We start from the raw sequence: 16,377 nt of genomic DNA, 5'->3' as shown, positions 1-16,377 counted from the left end.
GGGGCTCATACAAAAAAAAAAAAAATATATTAATTTGGGCTTTGATTTGGCCCTGAATGTCACTCTGTGAACGCTTTGGAGCAGATTGTGTTAAAGGGACTCTCCCACGGACACCCACTGAAATGCCTTATATAAAGCTCCATAGATATTAATAAAAGCCAGCTGGGATGCCTTCTGGGTTTTTTGAATGACTGGGGCGTCACTAAATCCTACAGGATAAGTGGTTTGGATCTAAAATAGATCTGCTGATTTTCACAGAGCTTTGAACCCATAATCCCTTTTGTTTTCTGGACCTTTGAAAAGTGCGGAGTCATAGAAGTGAATCAGCTTCACAAGAGTCACTAAAAGTTACTGTAAGGCAAAGACGAGAACGGATTAGAATTAAAATTTAGTTTTTGCCTAATTTGTGATGGCTGGGCGATGTTCAGGCGAGGGCGAAAAGGTAAGGCAGGCTTCCTGATTGGTTGGGATATGTGTGATTGAGCCCCAATCCGTTAAAAGAGAGAGAAGATTTACCCATAGGTGCACTTTATCCAGCCAGATGGCCACGTCTTGTTGGCTCCTGCAGGTTGATGAGCTGGCACAGACCTCATCTGTCTGTGGCCACTTGAAAAGAAAGCAGTCCACAGCTGGCATTTGTAAAAGCCTAAATTTCCACTTTTGTGTCGTTATAATAGTGCAACCTTTCAGGGATAGATGTGAGTGCTGTTATTTTAATGGTATTCTCTCCCTGACAGCAGGCATGTCAGGCTGTAAGGTAACCATAGAGCAGGGGCGCTCAACCTTTTGAGGATTGAGGGCCTCTTAAGTGATTTGGTAACCGGTCAGGGGCCACAATGAAATGAAATGGCTCAGAATTGTTTATTTTGATTAGCTTAATGAACATTTTCTTACTGCAGCCAATGAATGCTGATGGGAGGGTAAGGAGGGTAAGCTGGCTTTCATTGGTTGCAGGAGGAAAACTGAGAGGATCGGTTCCTGTATATGCTGCCCCCAAAGCCCCTCCTGCTCCCCCTGGAGCATTGCGGGGTCATCATTGTGACCCCTGATGCCACACCAGTGGTTGGCGGGCTTGTGGTTTATAAACTCGTCTCAACTATGGCCACAGGTTGAGCACCCCTGCCATAGAGGCTGCCCATTCTCCTGTCTGGGCTTAGGGCTTATAACCGACACCTGCTGGAGGAGGTAAAACAGTCAACAGATCAAGCCTTAGGTTTACTTTGATGTACTACTAATAGAATTGTTATATTATACATATACTAAGTTTCTGTGCTTAGTGAGTTGAGACAGGATGGCCTCTGCAGCAGCTTTTTAGTATAAATCTCAGTTGGACCCTTCTGCAAGTTAGAGAATAAAAGTAATTAAAAGTTAAAGCAGTATAAAACTCCTTAAGGAAAAAAAAGATGTGGGCCCTAAGGGTTTAAGCCATAATGTGCTAGTATGAACCTCATACTAGCACATTATGGCAGATTTACCTTAAGACAGTGCCCTCCAGTGGTGCCCTGTGACCGCTGACAGGGCTTCCATCTTCACCTGGTCTTCCTTTCGATTTCGTCGGCTCTAGTCATTTGAATGGCCGGGCCAAGATGAAGTCGCTTTCGTGCATGTGAACAGGAGTCACAGCCATTGCACAGCACTCTCGATTGCCCCTGAAATACGTCTTGTCTGACGAAACGTGCGTAGGGTGGAGTGTAGTGATGACGTTATCACGGCCACCGGGCGATAAGCTCTTGCTTCTCCCTTGATATGTGACTGTGGTACTGAGGCTTTTTTTTGGGAACGATCCAATGACCATATGAGGCAAAAAGTGAGAGAGGCTTCAGGTGTAGTCAGATGTGAGGACAGCTGGAGCCATCCATCCGAGCGGGATCAGTCATTTAAAACACTGTCAGATGTCATATGTCTGGTAAGCTGCTTTATAATCACACGGTGGCTGGTGCACATTTTCATGAATATATATATATATATATATATATATACATATACATTCCTATATGTGAGTTTTCAGCAGTTTTTTTTTTTTTCCAATAAATATTTTGCTTACTACACTATGAGAGTATTTTTCATGTATTCCCACTTTTATAAATGGAGAGGATCAGTGGAAACCCCTGAGAATAGCTATCATCCATAAATGCTGGTTAAGCATTGGGAAAAGTATAGAAATACAGAGGACATCTAGTGGCGAACAAGAAGTATAGCAGTTCCATTGGGGTTTTAATACTACACGTTTTTCACGTTTAATTCAGGTGAGAGGCTAGTAAGCACAGTAATGGCACATTGGATAAAGACCAGAATAATTCACACACAAACTTTTGTTCTATGGTTAAGGGATTACCCTTGGACATATATTATGGATGTTTGTGCATGCTAATCATAATTTTATATGCTTATAATCGGTTTTCTGCAATATGAGTTTGATCCTTTTGTAATTTCACACTTATGCAGGGTGCACTTTGGAAGATATTATATGGTAGTCCTTTGCACAGTTATTGTATTTCAATATAGAGTTCTGATTATATTATAGACAGCGCAGCACTATTCTTTCATCACTTTATCTTTGCTATTCGCTTTGGAAGAGTTATTAAGTGCGAGCAGCAGTCCGTTACATTTTTATTTACATATACATACACAAGATAGCGTGAGAGTCATTACACATTCTTTACACACAAAATATTGACAATTTGGACATTGTCACTTAGGGGTGTACTCACTTTTGTTGCCAGCGGTTTAGACATTAATGGCACGTGCACTCAACATCTTTGGTTGACCATGGCAAGGCCTGTTCTGAGTGGAACCTGTCCTGTTAAACAACTGTATGGTCTTGGCCACGGTGCTGCAGCTCAGTTTCAGGGTCTTGGCAATCTTCCAATTGCCTAGGCCATCTTTATGTAGAGCAACAATTCTTTTTTTCAGATCCTCAGTGAGTTCTTTGCCATGAGGTGCCATGATGAACTTCCAGTGACCAGTATGAGAGAGTGAGAGCAATAACACCAAATTTAACATGCCTGCTACTTATTCACACCTGAGACCTTGTAACACTAATGAGTCACATGACACTGGGGAGGGAAAATGGCTAATTGGGCCAAATTTGGACATTTTCACTTAGGGGTGTACTCACTTTTGTTGCAAGAGGTTTAGATATTAATGGCTGTGTGTTGAGTTATTTTGAGGGGACAGCAAATGTACACTGTTAGGCCCCTTTCACACGGGCGGTCCGATCAGATCCGCCTGTCAGTTTTTCAGGCGGATCTGATCGGATGCCCCATTCAGCCCTATGGAGCAGCGGATGTCAGCGGTGACATGTCCGCTGACACCCGCTGCCATCCACATCCGATCCTGTCCGTGAAATCCGGACGGATGGAAACCCTATTTTCCATCCGTCCTGGGGATCGGATCGGATGAGAGCGGACAGGCGGTCCGCTCTCATCCGATTCCCCATAGAGAGCAGCGGGGGCTGTGACACCTCCCTCTCCACACTGCAAGCGGAGACGGAGCTGTCATCCGCCGGCTCAGCGCGGGATCGCGGATCGATGCCCGCTGAGCAGCACGCGGACCGTGTGAAAGAGCCCTTATACAAGCTGTACACTCACTACTTTACATTGTAGCAAAGTGTCATTTCTTCAGTGTTGTCACATGAAAAGATAGAATAAAATATTTACAAAAATGTGAGGGGTGTACTTACTTTTGTGAGATGCTGTATAACCTGAATTGTGCAGGCACTAATTTATGAGCACATGGTTTGCTTGACAGCGCAACACTATTTTTGGGGCTATTGCTCTGAATTTATGGTATACTCAATGGGGTGTCAATGCAGAGTGCAGTGCGCCCATTCCAGTGACGTCACCGGCTGCTTCCAGCGTCCAAACGTCGCAAGTTTTGGAGATATTTACTGTACACAGGGCTTTTTTTCAGCGGGAACGCGGGGGAACGCAGTTCCGGCACCTCCAGCACTAAATGTATGTAATGGCAAGGGGTGCTGGGGTGTACTACAGGATCTATTGATGCTGGCTGCTGGGGATCTATTTTTGCCTGAAGGGGAGGTCTGTTGTTGCTGTGGGGAATCCATTGTTGCTGGAGATGGCTCTTCTTTTGCTGGGGGTCAGTTGTTGCTGGGAGGGATCTGGAGAGGCCATTGATGCTGGCTGCGGGTGGGATCTGTTTTTACTGCTGGGGGTCTATTGTTGCTGGGCGGGGGTATTTTGTTGCAGGTGGTCCATTGTTGCCAGGGAAATCCATTGTTCCTGGCTTCAGGGGATCTATTTTACTGCTTTTCTTGTTATTGTTAACAAATTCCATGCAAATTACTTTATACCACAAATGTTACTTGGTTCTATATTCTCTGAAAGGGGCAGTACTGGGTAGTGGGTGGGGTTTGGAACCAAGGAACGATGCTCGAAGGTTGATAGGGGCGGAGACAAGGGGATACCCAGAAAGAAGGAGTTCCTGCACCAATTCTCTGAGAAAAAAAGCCCTGACTGTACCTACAGGTAAGCCTTATTATCGGCTTACCTGTAGGTAAAAGCTCAAAAGCAAGGTTTGCTACCACTTTAATGCAAAGCCAACTACTACAGTCTTATATACACTTTACCATGTTGGTGTAAATTCAATAGGCATTTTCAGTCTTTTTTTTTTTTTCAATTTGCAGTCTTTACTAAAATAACAGCAGGTGATCCTGCCATGAAGGTCCTCATTCAGGAAGTTCATGGTATAAGGTGGCAGTGCTCCGTCCCTGTCTCCAAATTGTGCTCTTGTGTTGTCACCCTGACAAATGAACTCCCACTCGACACTTTAGGGTTGATTTACTAAAACTGGAGAGTAGTGATCGACCGATATAATTTTTTTATTGCCGATACCGATATATTTTGGTCATCGCATATCGGTATCGGTCGATATCTGCTGATATTTTCGGACATTTAAAAAAATATTTCTTTATTTATTTTTTTTTTTTACAGGTACTCTTGTGGAGGCATCTGGGGATTTAAAAGACACCAAACCCCTCCTCTGCACTTAAAAGCATTCAAAACGCCAAGTTTGGCTGTTTTGAATGCTGTCATTTTTTTTTAATTTGGCGCCGACTACCCGGAAGTGATGTCATGTCATCACTTCCGGGTTTTTACATGGAGACCCGATCAGAGCCGAATGCGGCTTTGATTGGGTCTTCGGCAGCCGTGCAGGTAGGATGCTTTGGTCTCCCGGTGGGACGGGAGACCCGGGCAAGCCGCGGAAGGCGGCGGGAGGGGCGTCCCCTCCCACTCCTTTTAATGACGGCCAAGCGGCTTCTCAGCCACATCGGTTGTCATTACAAGACAGCCGACTGTCGGCTATGGACGCCGGTACCGGGGTGATGCCTCTAGCTGCAGGCATCACTCCAGTACAGCCCATTCCCGAAATATCGGTAACCTCCGGGGCCAATTTCGATATATCGCGGAAAGTGCAGATCAGCCCTTGATATATCGGCTTTGCCGATAATCGGTCAATCCCTACTGGAAAGTGCAAAATATGGTGCAGCTCTGAATATAATCCAATAGGCTTCCAGGTTTCTTTGTCAAAGCATAATTGAAAAAACTGAAGTTAGAAGCTGATTGGCTACCATGCACAGCTGTAGCAGATTTTGCACTTTCCAGCTTTAGTAAATCTCTATATGTAAAAGTGAATGAAAACCCAATCATTAAAATGTACTATAACATGGTAATATAATTACATAGTTACATAGTAGTTGAGTAGTAGAGTCTTTTAAACGTAGCCATACTCCCCGCAGTTACCACCATTTGTGGAATAGAATTCCACAATCTTATTGCCCTTACTGTAAAAAACCCCTTATGTAGCGTTAAATCACTTATCCTCTAATCACATTGTATGGCCTTGTGTCCTTTTACATTCCTTGCAACTGAATAGTTTTTTTTCTATGCTGAGATCACAGTTGAGGTATTTATAAATCGCTATCATGTCCCCTCTCCGGCGTCTCTTCTCAGGGAGAATAAATCAAATGCTTGTAAACGCTCTTCATAATTAAGGTCCTCCAATCCCCTAATTAGTTTAGTTGCCCTTCTTTGGACTCATTCCAGTTCCAGCACATCCTTTCTGTGGATTGGTGACCAGAACTGGACAGAATACTCCAGATGTGAAAGTCATTTTCAGTCTTTTTAAATCTTCAGCCTTTATTAGGATAATACCTGCCATGAAGGTCCTTGTTCAGGTATTTTTCTTTTATAGGGTGACAACGCTCTACACGCCTATGTTGTCACCCTGTCTCACTCATTTCCGATGGAGACTAAAGTAGCTGGTTCAACAGACATTAGATAGGCATGGTCCCCCTTAACATGATTTTATTACCCAATGATAGCTGTATACAAATACCTCAATGGTGATCCCAGCGTAGGAAGAAAACGTTTTAGTCTTGGGGAGTGTAAGAGGACACAGGGGGGATACAATGAGATTGTAGGAGAAGCAGTTGAACCTTAAGCTGCGTAGGGGATTTTTCAATGTCGGGGTGATAAGGATGTGGAACTCTCTTCCACAATTGGTGGTGTCAGCGGGGCGTATTGATATTTTTAAAAGATTCTTGGACATACATCTTAGTGAAACCAACATACGGGGCGATTGGAAATGATTATCGACATTGACACACACACCTACTAGGTTGAACTGGAAGGACTATTGTCTTTCTTCAACCTTACCTACTATTAAACTATGATCCCATTACTAGATGCATTATTTTTCTATTTCCTTTACAGGGTGACAACACTGTTCGTTATGCAGTGAAATTGTCACCCAGTGGAGGGTAGTCTTATATAGATAGTTTTAAATCAACTCAGGGGTATACCGATGAAGCATTCATTGGATGAATGTCGCACACCTTTGTACATGTTTGTTTTCTTTTTTTTTATCTTCTTTGTACTTTGTATTTAGGTACATTGGCAGCTGCTCATTACTAAAAATCTGTGATTCATGCATTCTGCACTGACTGTAATTTCACCAATAGGGTAATCCCCTTGATTGCTAGCGCCAGCTAGTGGCCAAAATGTGGTATCTTTTCTGAAATGCCTTAATGAGAAAATATACTGCACGTTGGCCATTAGAGGGTGCCAGCGGCTGAAGGGATTATTCTGTTAGAGACATTTATAGCCAGAATTCTTGCAGTATGCACGAATGTGTTTGGATATTTATCCAAAGAATGTTTTTAAAGCGGAGATCCGGCCTCAGAAAAGTTTTTTTAGAAAAAAAAATACCCCTGGGACAGTCAGGGCTAGTGCATTTCAGAATGGATAGCCTCTGAACTGTCCCAGGTTGCACTTACCTTTTAGAAGAAATACTTACCTTAAAAATTTCTTGTCCAGTGCTACCATCTCAGGTGTGGGCAGCTGAAGCCAGGGCGTCCTCTTCGGCGTCCTCTTCGTCCCAGAATGACCTGCTTCGGCCCCGCTCGTTCCTTCTGGGGCAAGCGCGTCATCCCTGCACAGCTTCTGAGCATGCCCAGAAGCTGTTTAGCAAGGAATGACGCGCCTGCACCGGAACTGATGAGCGGGGCCAGTGCAGGCGCATTGATTCCTGGGAGCGATGACGTTCAGCTCCCAGGAGTCAAAGCAGTCAGGAAGTGACTGCACGGGCCGCAGCCGCAGAGGGAGGAAGTAGAAGGAAGGTGAGTATATTTTCTTCAAAAAACAAGTAAAGGAAAAAAAAAAACGAGACTATCCATTTGTTTTTTAGGGCATTTAAAGCAAGCGGATGGCCCAAAGTCATTTTTGAGGCCGGAACTCCGCTTTAAATACAGTAATTCGCAAAAAGTCAACACTTTTTAAGCAGTTGCAGAACGCTTTTATTTTCTGTTATAAAAAAAGGGTTTATGAATAAAAGCGGATTGTTATAAGAAGCCATCAGTATTATATGTATTGCCCCAACCCCTAGATACCTTGGTCTGTATGTAAACGTCAAGAAAAAGATAAAGTAATATGAAAACACAGAAGATCATACAATATAAGCCACATCTAGTTACCAGAATACAACATTTTTCACTATAGCGGACCTTTCATTTAGGAAATGGAACTGTTGCAGATTGGCAGCTGTTATGAAAGTATAATTATAGCGAATATTCAGGTTCTGTTATGTTCTAGTCCACAAAAATGGCAGGATGCCATGTTTTTGTGTTTTTCCTATTTATTAGTGTTTATTTTTAGGTCAATTTTCCTCGGAATGCTTCATCCCAATGCTTGGGAGATCGGAGGTTTTATAGCTTCTGTGGCGGTTGGCCAGATATTCTTGGCATTTATCGGGTCAGTTGTTTGCCAAGATTTAGCTGTGGAATAAAACCCAAATACCGCGGTTGAGGGGGGTCAAAGCACATCTCTTAGGAAGCCAAAAAGTAACATTGCTTAATTTTCACAAAATTACTCTTGTGGGTGTTTAACTTTGTTACCGCACATGTTTATTATGATGTTCTGAGCGAGTAATGTAACCACCATCATTCAGAGAGAGTAAAAGAGGCCTAAAAGGGAGCACCTTGTGCTATAACTAAAAGGACTCTCCAAAGCCTAGGAATTGGTCACATGATTATGCAGGAAAGTAATGGGGAAGCAATCACATTTTAGCAATAGATACAGAGCACTTAAAGGATATGTATTGTATACCCTAACTCAAAGAGCTCAAATATTTTTAAACAAAGGGACAGTTTACTGTCCTTCAGATTTTAGGGGGGGGGGGAGTGAGACTGTGGCCAGAGGGAGTAGAACATGCCTAGGCATCAGTGGAAGGAGTAGTGTCCTAATATTGATGTCAGTGGGAGGAATAGTGCCCCATCATTGGTTTGAGCGGGTGGAATAGTGCCCCATCATTGGTATCAGTGGGAGGACTGGTGCCCCATCATTGATTTTAGCGGGTGGAATAGTGCCCCATCATTGGTATCAGTGGGAGGAATAATGCCCCATCATTGGTATTAGTGGGAGGAATAGTGCCCTATCAATGGTATGGTATTAGTGGGAGTAATAGTGCCCCATCATTGGTATTAGTGGAAGGAATAGTGCCCCATCATTGGTATCAGTGGGAGGAATAATGCCCCATCATTGGTATTAGTGGGAAAAATAGTTCCCTATCATTGGTATTAGTGGGAAGAATAGTTCCCTATCATTGGTATTAGTGGGAGTAATAGTGCCCCATCATTGGTGTCAGTGGGAAGAATAGTGCCCCATCATTGGTATCAGTGGGAGGAATAGTGCCCCATCATTGGTATCAGTGGGAGGAATAGTGCCCCATCATTGGTATCAGTGGGAGGAATAGTGCCCCATGATTTGTATCAGTGGGAGGAATAGTGCCCCATCATTAGTATCAGTAGAAGGAATAGTGCCCCATCATTGGTATCAGTGGGAGGAATAGTGCCCCATCATTGGTATCAGTGGAAGGAATAGTGCCCCATCATTGGTATCAGTGGGAGGAATAGTGCCCCATAATTGGTATTAGTGGGTGGAATAGTGCCCCATAATTGGTATTAGTGGGAGGAATAGTACCCCATCATTGGTATCAGTGAGAAGAATAGTTCCCCATCGTTGGTGTTAGTGGGGGGAATAGTGCCCCATCTTTGGTGTCAGTTGGGAAATTGTACTCCATCACTTGTATCAGTGGTTGGAAGAGTACCCCATAGTTGGTGACGGTGGGAGAAATAGTGCCCAAGGCCAGTTAAGGTAAGCAAAGGGCCACAGCATATAGATCACTGCCCTAACTGGCTGAAATGTAATTAGCTAAATCACTGTGTATTGTAAGCAATTACCTTTTTTTATTTTTTACTGTTTTTACCATTTTCATGCTTTTTTTCATCATAGTGCTGCTGATCTTTTCCAGCCTCATTCAGACACTACCTGCCTAGATGCATTAACTCCAGCATTGGATGTACATCATTGCTGTCATGATAGTGACAACAGTGGACCATGCTTATTGGCATGGCTCCTTGTAGTCTCCAGCAGGAGTGCATACAACAGGGTGACAGGCAATGTTGTCACCCTTTGTTGTCACCTTATAACAGGAGGTGTCTGAACAAGGACCTTCATGGCAGGATCACCAGGTATTATTTTTATTGAAAGCTACACAATTTAAAATATTATCGTATGAAAGCTTATTTAATATTTTAGTGGTTACTTTAGCTAAGAGGTGATGTTTGTACATTTTGACTGATTTTGTTGGATATATGTAGAGTATATATGTTAACTTATTCTTTAACAGCTGATACAGCCTGTGGTTTAGGGGCAGTGGTCCTCAACTCCGGTCCTCGGGGCCCACTAACAGGCCAGGTTTGCAAGATAACTAAATTAAATCACAGGTGATCTCATTTGCTGCTCAGTGATTGCAGTATTCTAGTCTGCATCTCCCCAAGGTAATACTTAAAATCTGGCCTGTTAGTGGGCCCCGAAGACCAGAGTTGAGGACCACTGGTTTAGGGGACTTTAAAGAAGGTCTATGATCATTTTTATTCTACAGTTCTGTCCCCTATGGGATAAAGTAGATGTAGTACTTTGTCCCATGTTGCTAAGGCTTTCTAACCCTAGTTATGGGGTCCAACCTGTCCCCCTCTCCTCCTGCTGCAGCCAATTTAACAACCGCTATGAAGGAGACGGCTGATTCATAGCGGCAGTTTGTCTCGGCTGTGAGCACTTTCCCGAGATGAGCAACAATCAAGAAGAATGCAAAGACTGACATGTCCCTCCCTTCCTCTGCATTACTCTTGCCATTGCTTCAGCTGCAGCTGTCAATCAGCCGTCTCCTTCACAGCTGTTCTCCGAATGGCTGTGGCAAAAGGGGAGGGAGGCAGGCAAGTTGGTTCTCATAACTAGGATTAGAATGCACTTAGTACTGCATCATCTTTGTCCGATAGGGGACAGAACTGTAAAATAAAAATGTTATTATGATAGATCTTCTTTAAACCAAGGTATCCATATCCTGTGGGGATATGACATAGAAATGATGAGGTATGGGACTGGATCTTTAAAATAAAAAAGAGATATTGGAGTTTCTGCATTATTGAACTTGAAATCAGAGTGAAGAAATGGGCTTGATGGGTTGGATAAAATGAGAGTTAGAATCTGGTCTCAATTTTATGTGAAACAACATATAGTAAATATCACTTGTCGTAGCCATTTTTTTAATACATACATCAATATGATAAAACGTTAATGATTTTTTTTTTTTTTTTTGCGGTTTTGTTCCCAGCTATCCTTACATTAAAAAAGAAATGAGTTATTGAAATATTATTGGTATTATATAAGACTTCTGCTAAATTGTCAGGTGAAGTGGGTAAGGGTACTTACTGGGCACTCCATTTGTAATCATAAAATATTTTGGAACCCTAGTTCTAGTTAGTGATGTATTCTCAATGGTGATCTCAGCATAGAAAAAAAGCTATTCAGTCGAAAAGATTGCATGAGGACTCGAGGGCATACAATGCGATTAGAGGAGAAGCGTTTTAACCTCAGGCAACGTGGGGGGTTCTTTACTGTTAGGGCTACAAGATTGTGGAATTCTCTACCACATGAGGTGGTTTCTGCGGGGAGTATGGTGGCTTTCAAAAGACTCTTAGACGTACATCTCAAGGATCCGAACATTCAGGGGTATGAGAGATGAATACGGTCACACACACCTACACAGGTTGAACTGGATGGACTATTGTCTTTAGTCAACCTCACCTACTATGTAACTATGTAAGAAGTCTCTATACGTGAGATACACTCATATTTTAATTATCAACTTTTACTTTCCATCCGCAGGCGCAAAGTTCTTACTATATCAAAGGGAATAGATGACGTTGGGGTGGTGAAGTGGGACCTGGCACTGTGTTTGCTCCTCACCTGGGTCATCTGCTTCTTCTGCATCTGGAAGGGCGTCCGTTCTACGGGCAAGGTAAGAGGGATCCCAAGATAGGTAGTCTTCAACAATGAGAGATTGGCAGGTATATAAATGCTTAACTAAGTACTTTTAAAGAGTAACTCCACTTTTGTTAAGGAAAAAAACGAAAAAAAAAAAAAAAAAAAATTACCTCTGGGTGATCAATGTACATTGCATGGAAATGGTAGCCGATAGTTCTGTATGGGAGCCTCTGTGGTGCTGGGTATTCGCTACCATGACAGGTACCTTTTAATGCATCTCTGGAATCTCATAGACAATTCTGTCCTCTGTATCCACTCTAGGTGGTGTATTTCACAGCCACCTTCCCATTCATCATGCTGCTTGTATTACTGATCCGTGGGGTCACCTTGCCCGGAGCTGCAGAAGGGATCAAATTCTACCTATACCCGGACATCACCCGACTGAGCGATCCGCAGGTAAAAAGCAACCTTTCAATGTGTCCATTGTTTAGTGTCCCCTTAAGGTAGCTTACAGTAAACATACACTTCCAAAAGGTTTATGTAAATTAGAGGTCTCTTAGTTTAGCTGGTGCTTTCTAGGAGGATTCAGAAGTTTGAGTTAAGCTTAATGAAGGGTTTCATTAATACTAGGGCATGCATTGAAGTTTCAGACAATTGTGCGCTTCTGACCTTAACAGTTTGGGGTAGACCCTTTTCTGTTTCAGCATGACTGTGCTCCTGGGCACAAAGCCAGCTGCATAATGGTTTGACCAGTATGGTGTGGAGGAACTCAAGTGACCCACATAGAGTCCTGGCCACCCGAATAAGCACCTTTGGGATGAGTTGAAAAGCTGATTGCAAGCCAGGACTTCTCCTATAACATCAGTACCTGACCTCACAAATGCACTTTTGGCTAAATGGTCACACATTCCCACCGAGACAGTCCAAAATCCTATAGAAGGTCTTTCCAGAACAGTAAAAGTCATTATAGACACCAAGGTAGGGGGGCCAACTGCATATTCTTGCCCATGATTTTGTACCAGATGTCCATCCTGTGGGGAAAGTGACATTTTTAAATACTATCTTTTCATGTGCTCCCCACATTTAGCTATACTTTGATGCTAATAGTTAGTACACGTCACGTGTTGCTTCTCACCCCTTTTTTGTCTTTTATTCCCACAAGGTCTGGATTGACGCTGGCACCCAGATCTTCTTCTCTTACGCCATCTGCCTGGGAGCCATGACGTCCTTGGGAAGCTACAACAAGTACAAGTACAACTGCTATAGGCAAGTCGTTGGTCAGCGGGGGTGGGAGGTGTGCGGGGGTTCCTGGTTTTGGTCATTAACACTGCTCCGTGACATGTGTGTGACATAGGGACTGTATGCTGCTGGGATGCCTCAACAGTGGTACCAGTTTTGTGTCTGGCTTCGCAATTTTTTCCGTCCTGGGCTTCATGGCACAAGAGCAAGGGGTGGACATTGCAGATGTGGCAGAGTCAGGTACTGTATGACAATACAACGGTGAGGCGGTCACATAGAGATGCAGCTCTCATCTGTGTAGGAGCAGTCAGCTGAGAGTTGTAGGTTTCCCATCATAGACCAGGTCCAATTTAAAATGAATGGAAGCAGCTAATGGCCCAGAATCTTTAAGTTGCAGTATCTGCAATACTACTGAAGGCATGGTAAAACAGTAATTTGCACTTTAGTAATGCTTAAACTAACTATTATATGCTTTAAATTCTATTGCAACGTGAAGAATCTGGACCTATTTGTCTGTGTTGACTACAGTAACCAGCCAGAATCCAAGTGGCATTTTACTAAAGGAAGTTAACTCTAAAACTAAGACTCCGCTGTTGGGGGCAATACAGACATTTTTGCTGCCTCCATTTCCTAAAATTGTCCCTCTAATGGAAAAAGAATAGAAGAAAAATTCCCGTAGTCCTGAGATTGATCTTTAAAAAATCATGAAATCATAGTTTCACATTGATGTATGAAAACCAGAGCCAAGGAACAGTTGGCTATTACTATGGAAGCATCCTAGGAAGTTCTTAGACAATCCATGTTACGACATTGCAACCAGTCACTGAAGAACTGGCTGGTTGTCCTGAGAATATCCTCTGGACGGTTTGATAAACAACAATTGGTATTTTTGCTGCCTGTGACAACCAATCAGGTATTATTCTTTCTGCAATGATAGGAAAATGGTGGCTGGAATCAGATTGGTTGCCACTGGGGACCTAGCCGTGTTTCCTTTGTTCTGGCTTTCATGAAAATGTTCATGTGTGTTAGATATAGAATGAAATTAGTGCCATTATGGAAACCTAAAAGCCCAGGGTCATCCAAAACAGTTGCTCAGTTTGGCAGGGTGCTGGCATATAATTTTACAGCACATATTTGCAATACACACCATAGCAAGGTACATGGAGCATAGAGAGAGCCCATCACCAGTCTAGGGTTTTGCTGCCTGGTTCGTAAAAATGGGATTTAATGCAAGTTTCCATCTCTAATCTAATCTTTGGGCACCTGGTTCCCCACTATCAGCTTTGCTACACAAAGTATACAGAGAACCCATCTCCAGTCTAGGGTTGCTGCCTGGTTGGTAAAAATGGGATTTAATGCAAGTTTCCATCTCTAATCTAATCTTTGGGCATCTGGTTCCCCACTATCAGCTTTGCTACACAAAGTATACAGAGAACCCATCTCCAGTCTAGGGTTGCTGCCTGGTTCGTAAAAATGGGATTTAATGCAAGTTTCCATCTCTAATCCCCCTTTGGGCATCTGGTTCCCCACCATCATCTTTGCTACACAAAGTATCCAGAGAACCCAGTACCAGTCTAGGGTTTTTCTGCCTGGTTGGTAAAAATGGGATTTAATGCAAGTTACCATCTCTAATCTAATCTTTGGGCATCTGGTTCCCCACTATCAGCTTTACTACACAAAGTATACAGAGAACCCACCACCAGTCTAGGGTTTTGCTGCCTGGTTGGTAAAAATGGGATTTGATGTAAGTTCCTATCTGTAATCCCCATCTGGGCATCTGGTTCCCCACTGTCAACTCTTCTTTAAAAGGATTGATATTTTCCTCCCGTAATTGACCATACTCAGGAGACAATTGTGACCCGATATGGTGGAATATTTTCAGACCAGGTCAGGAGAGTGTTGTAGATACCTAACCCTCTGCAGATGCCCCCGGGCTTAAAGACCTTAGATGATGCTGTAATGCTAGCGGTTTCATTTATGAAAAATCACGAATTATTGACTATTCAAAGTGCCGCAGGTCCATCAGAAATTATTTCTGCCCTTTTATCTGAGAATCCTACTAATGTCTCTGTATACATAGTAGATAAAAGGGTGGTTGCACAGCACAGAACCATGTGACAGGATGCTTGCAATCATAACTGCAAGCTCTTTAACAAGCCTGCCATGTATGGCCAAATTCGCAAAAGCCAAATTACATGTAAATTTGCCGGGATTTCTGCACAGCATTGGCTGCTTTCTTGATTTCTACCTGTTGCCGGTTTGCTAAATTTGATATGCTGTTGAGTTTTGCTAATACGTTTTTGTACAGGATCGTGAAACCGATCAGAACATATAATCAATATCATTGCAATATTTCTGGAACTTGTTGGATGGACTTTAGCCATAGGCACACGCTAATCACCCTGTGCAGCACAGATTCCCCCTATTGCCCTGGCTCCCATCCCCCTTACCCCCACAGCTCTTCCGGCTTCCCTCCTCTCCTCTCCAGCCGGCTGTTGCTGTGGGGATGTTTTAGGATGAGTGGGGAAAGGGGTCGGTAAATATATAATTTGCCGGCCTCCTCCCTTTCTGAATGAACATCGTGAGTGATGATCGGTAGTGCGTGTTTGAGCTTTGGTGTGCACACCCTAATGCATTAGGCTGCGCACACCTATGACTTTAGCATATGGATCTTTGAAACACAAGTGTATTTTTTGGCTGTTTTGTAATTCGTGTATATATAACCCCATAGAGATTGGATGCCTGTAACATTAAGAGCCTACTTGCATTTACAGCACAAATCCCATTCTTTCCTATGGGGCTGGTTCACATCTATCTGCTGAAGTTCAGTATGAAAGGTAAAAGGGAACTTTATGGTCCCATTTATACCTACATACATGGACAGTGTGAATCCAGCCCGACAGCTTTGAATGATGCAAGGTCCGAAATATTCCACCTGTGGCCCATTGTTTTAATAAATAACTGATGATGCCATATAGCGTATCCCAGGTCAATGAAAAGTTTAGGTGAGCTAATTAATAAAATAATTGTTTTATCTTGGTTTCTCTGTTGTACAACTGAAAAAAAAATTCTATAAAAAAATTACATGATGCAAAAAAAATTAAAATAAAAATTGACCGTGACCAGAACAGAGACAGCAGAATTCCTTTCTAGACCATTATTCGTTTTCTCTAGGCCTGTTTGAGTATAGGCACACAAGGCCATAAGGAACTTCTGTCCCTAACACTTTCAACCAAGGTCCCTGGCAGAAGCAGCTTTGTCTAAATGCAGATGCTCATGCTAGTTCCGGGGCTGT

General features: G+C 43.0%; 1 protein-coding gene across 2 annotated transcripts in view; it reads left to right on the top strand.

Annotated features, from left to right (window-relative positions):
- Window positions 1-16,377, top strand: part of SLC6A6 (solute carrier family 6 member 6) — a 108,785-nt gene that overhangs the window by 79,575 nt on the left and 12,833 nt on the right. For both annotated transcript variants that reach the window (XM_082265369.1, XM_082265368.1), the window contains 4 exons: window positions 11,745-11,877; window positions 12,165-12,299; window positions 13,006-13,109; window positions 13,198-13,322. In XM_082265369.1, coding sequence (XP_082121495.1) covers window positions 11,745-11,877; window positions 12,165-12,299; window positions 13,006-13,109; window positions 13,198-13,322 — 497 coding nt within the window. The remainder of the gene's footprint in view (window positions 1-11,744; window positions 11,878-12,164; window positions 12,300-13,005; window positions 13,110-13,197; window positions 13,323-16,377) is intronic.

The sequence above is a fragment of the Pelophylax lessonae genome (assembly GCF_965119305.1).
Source record: "Pelophylax lessonae genome assembly, chromosome: 8".
NCBI classification, from domain to species: domain Eukaryota; kingdom Metazoa; phylum Chordata; class Amphibia; order Anura; family Ranidae; genus Pelophylax; species Pelophylax lessonae.
Note: the sequence above shows the minus strand (reverse complement) of the source record. Positions and strands in the feature narration are given on the sequence as shown.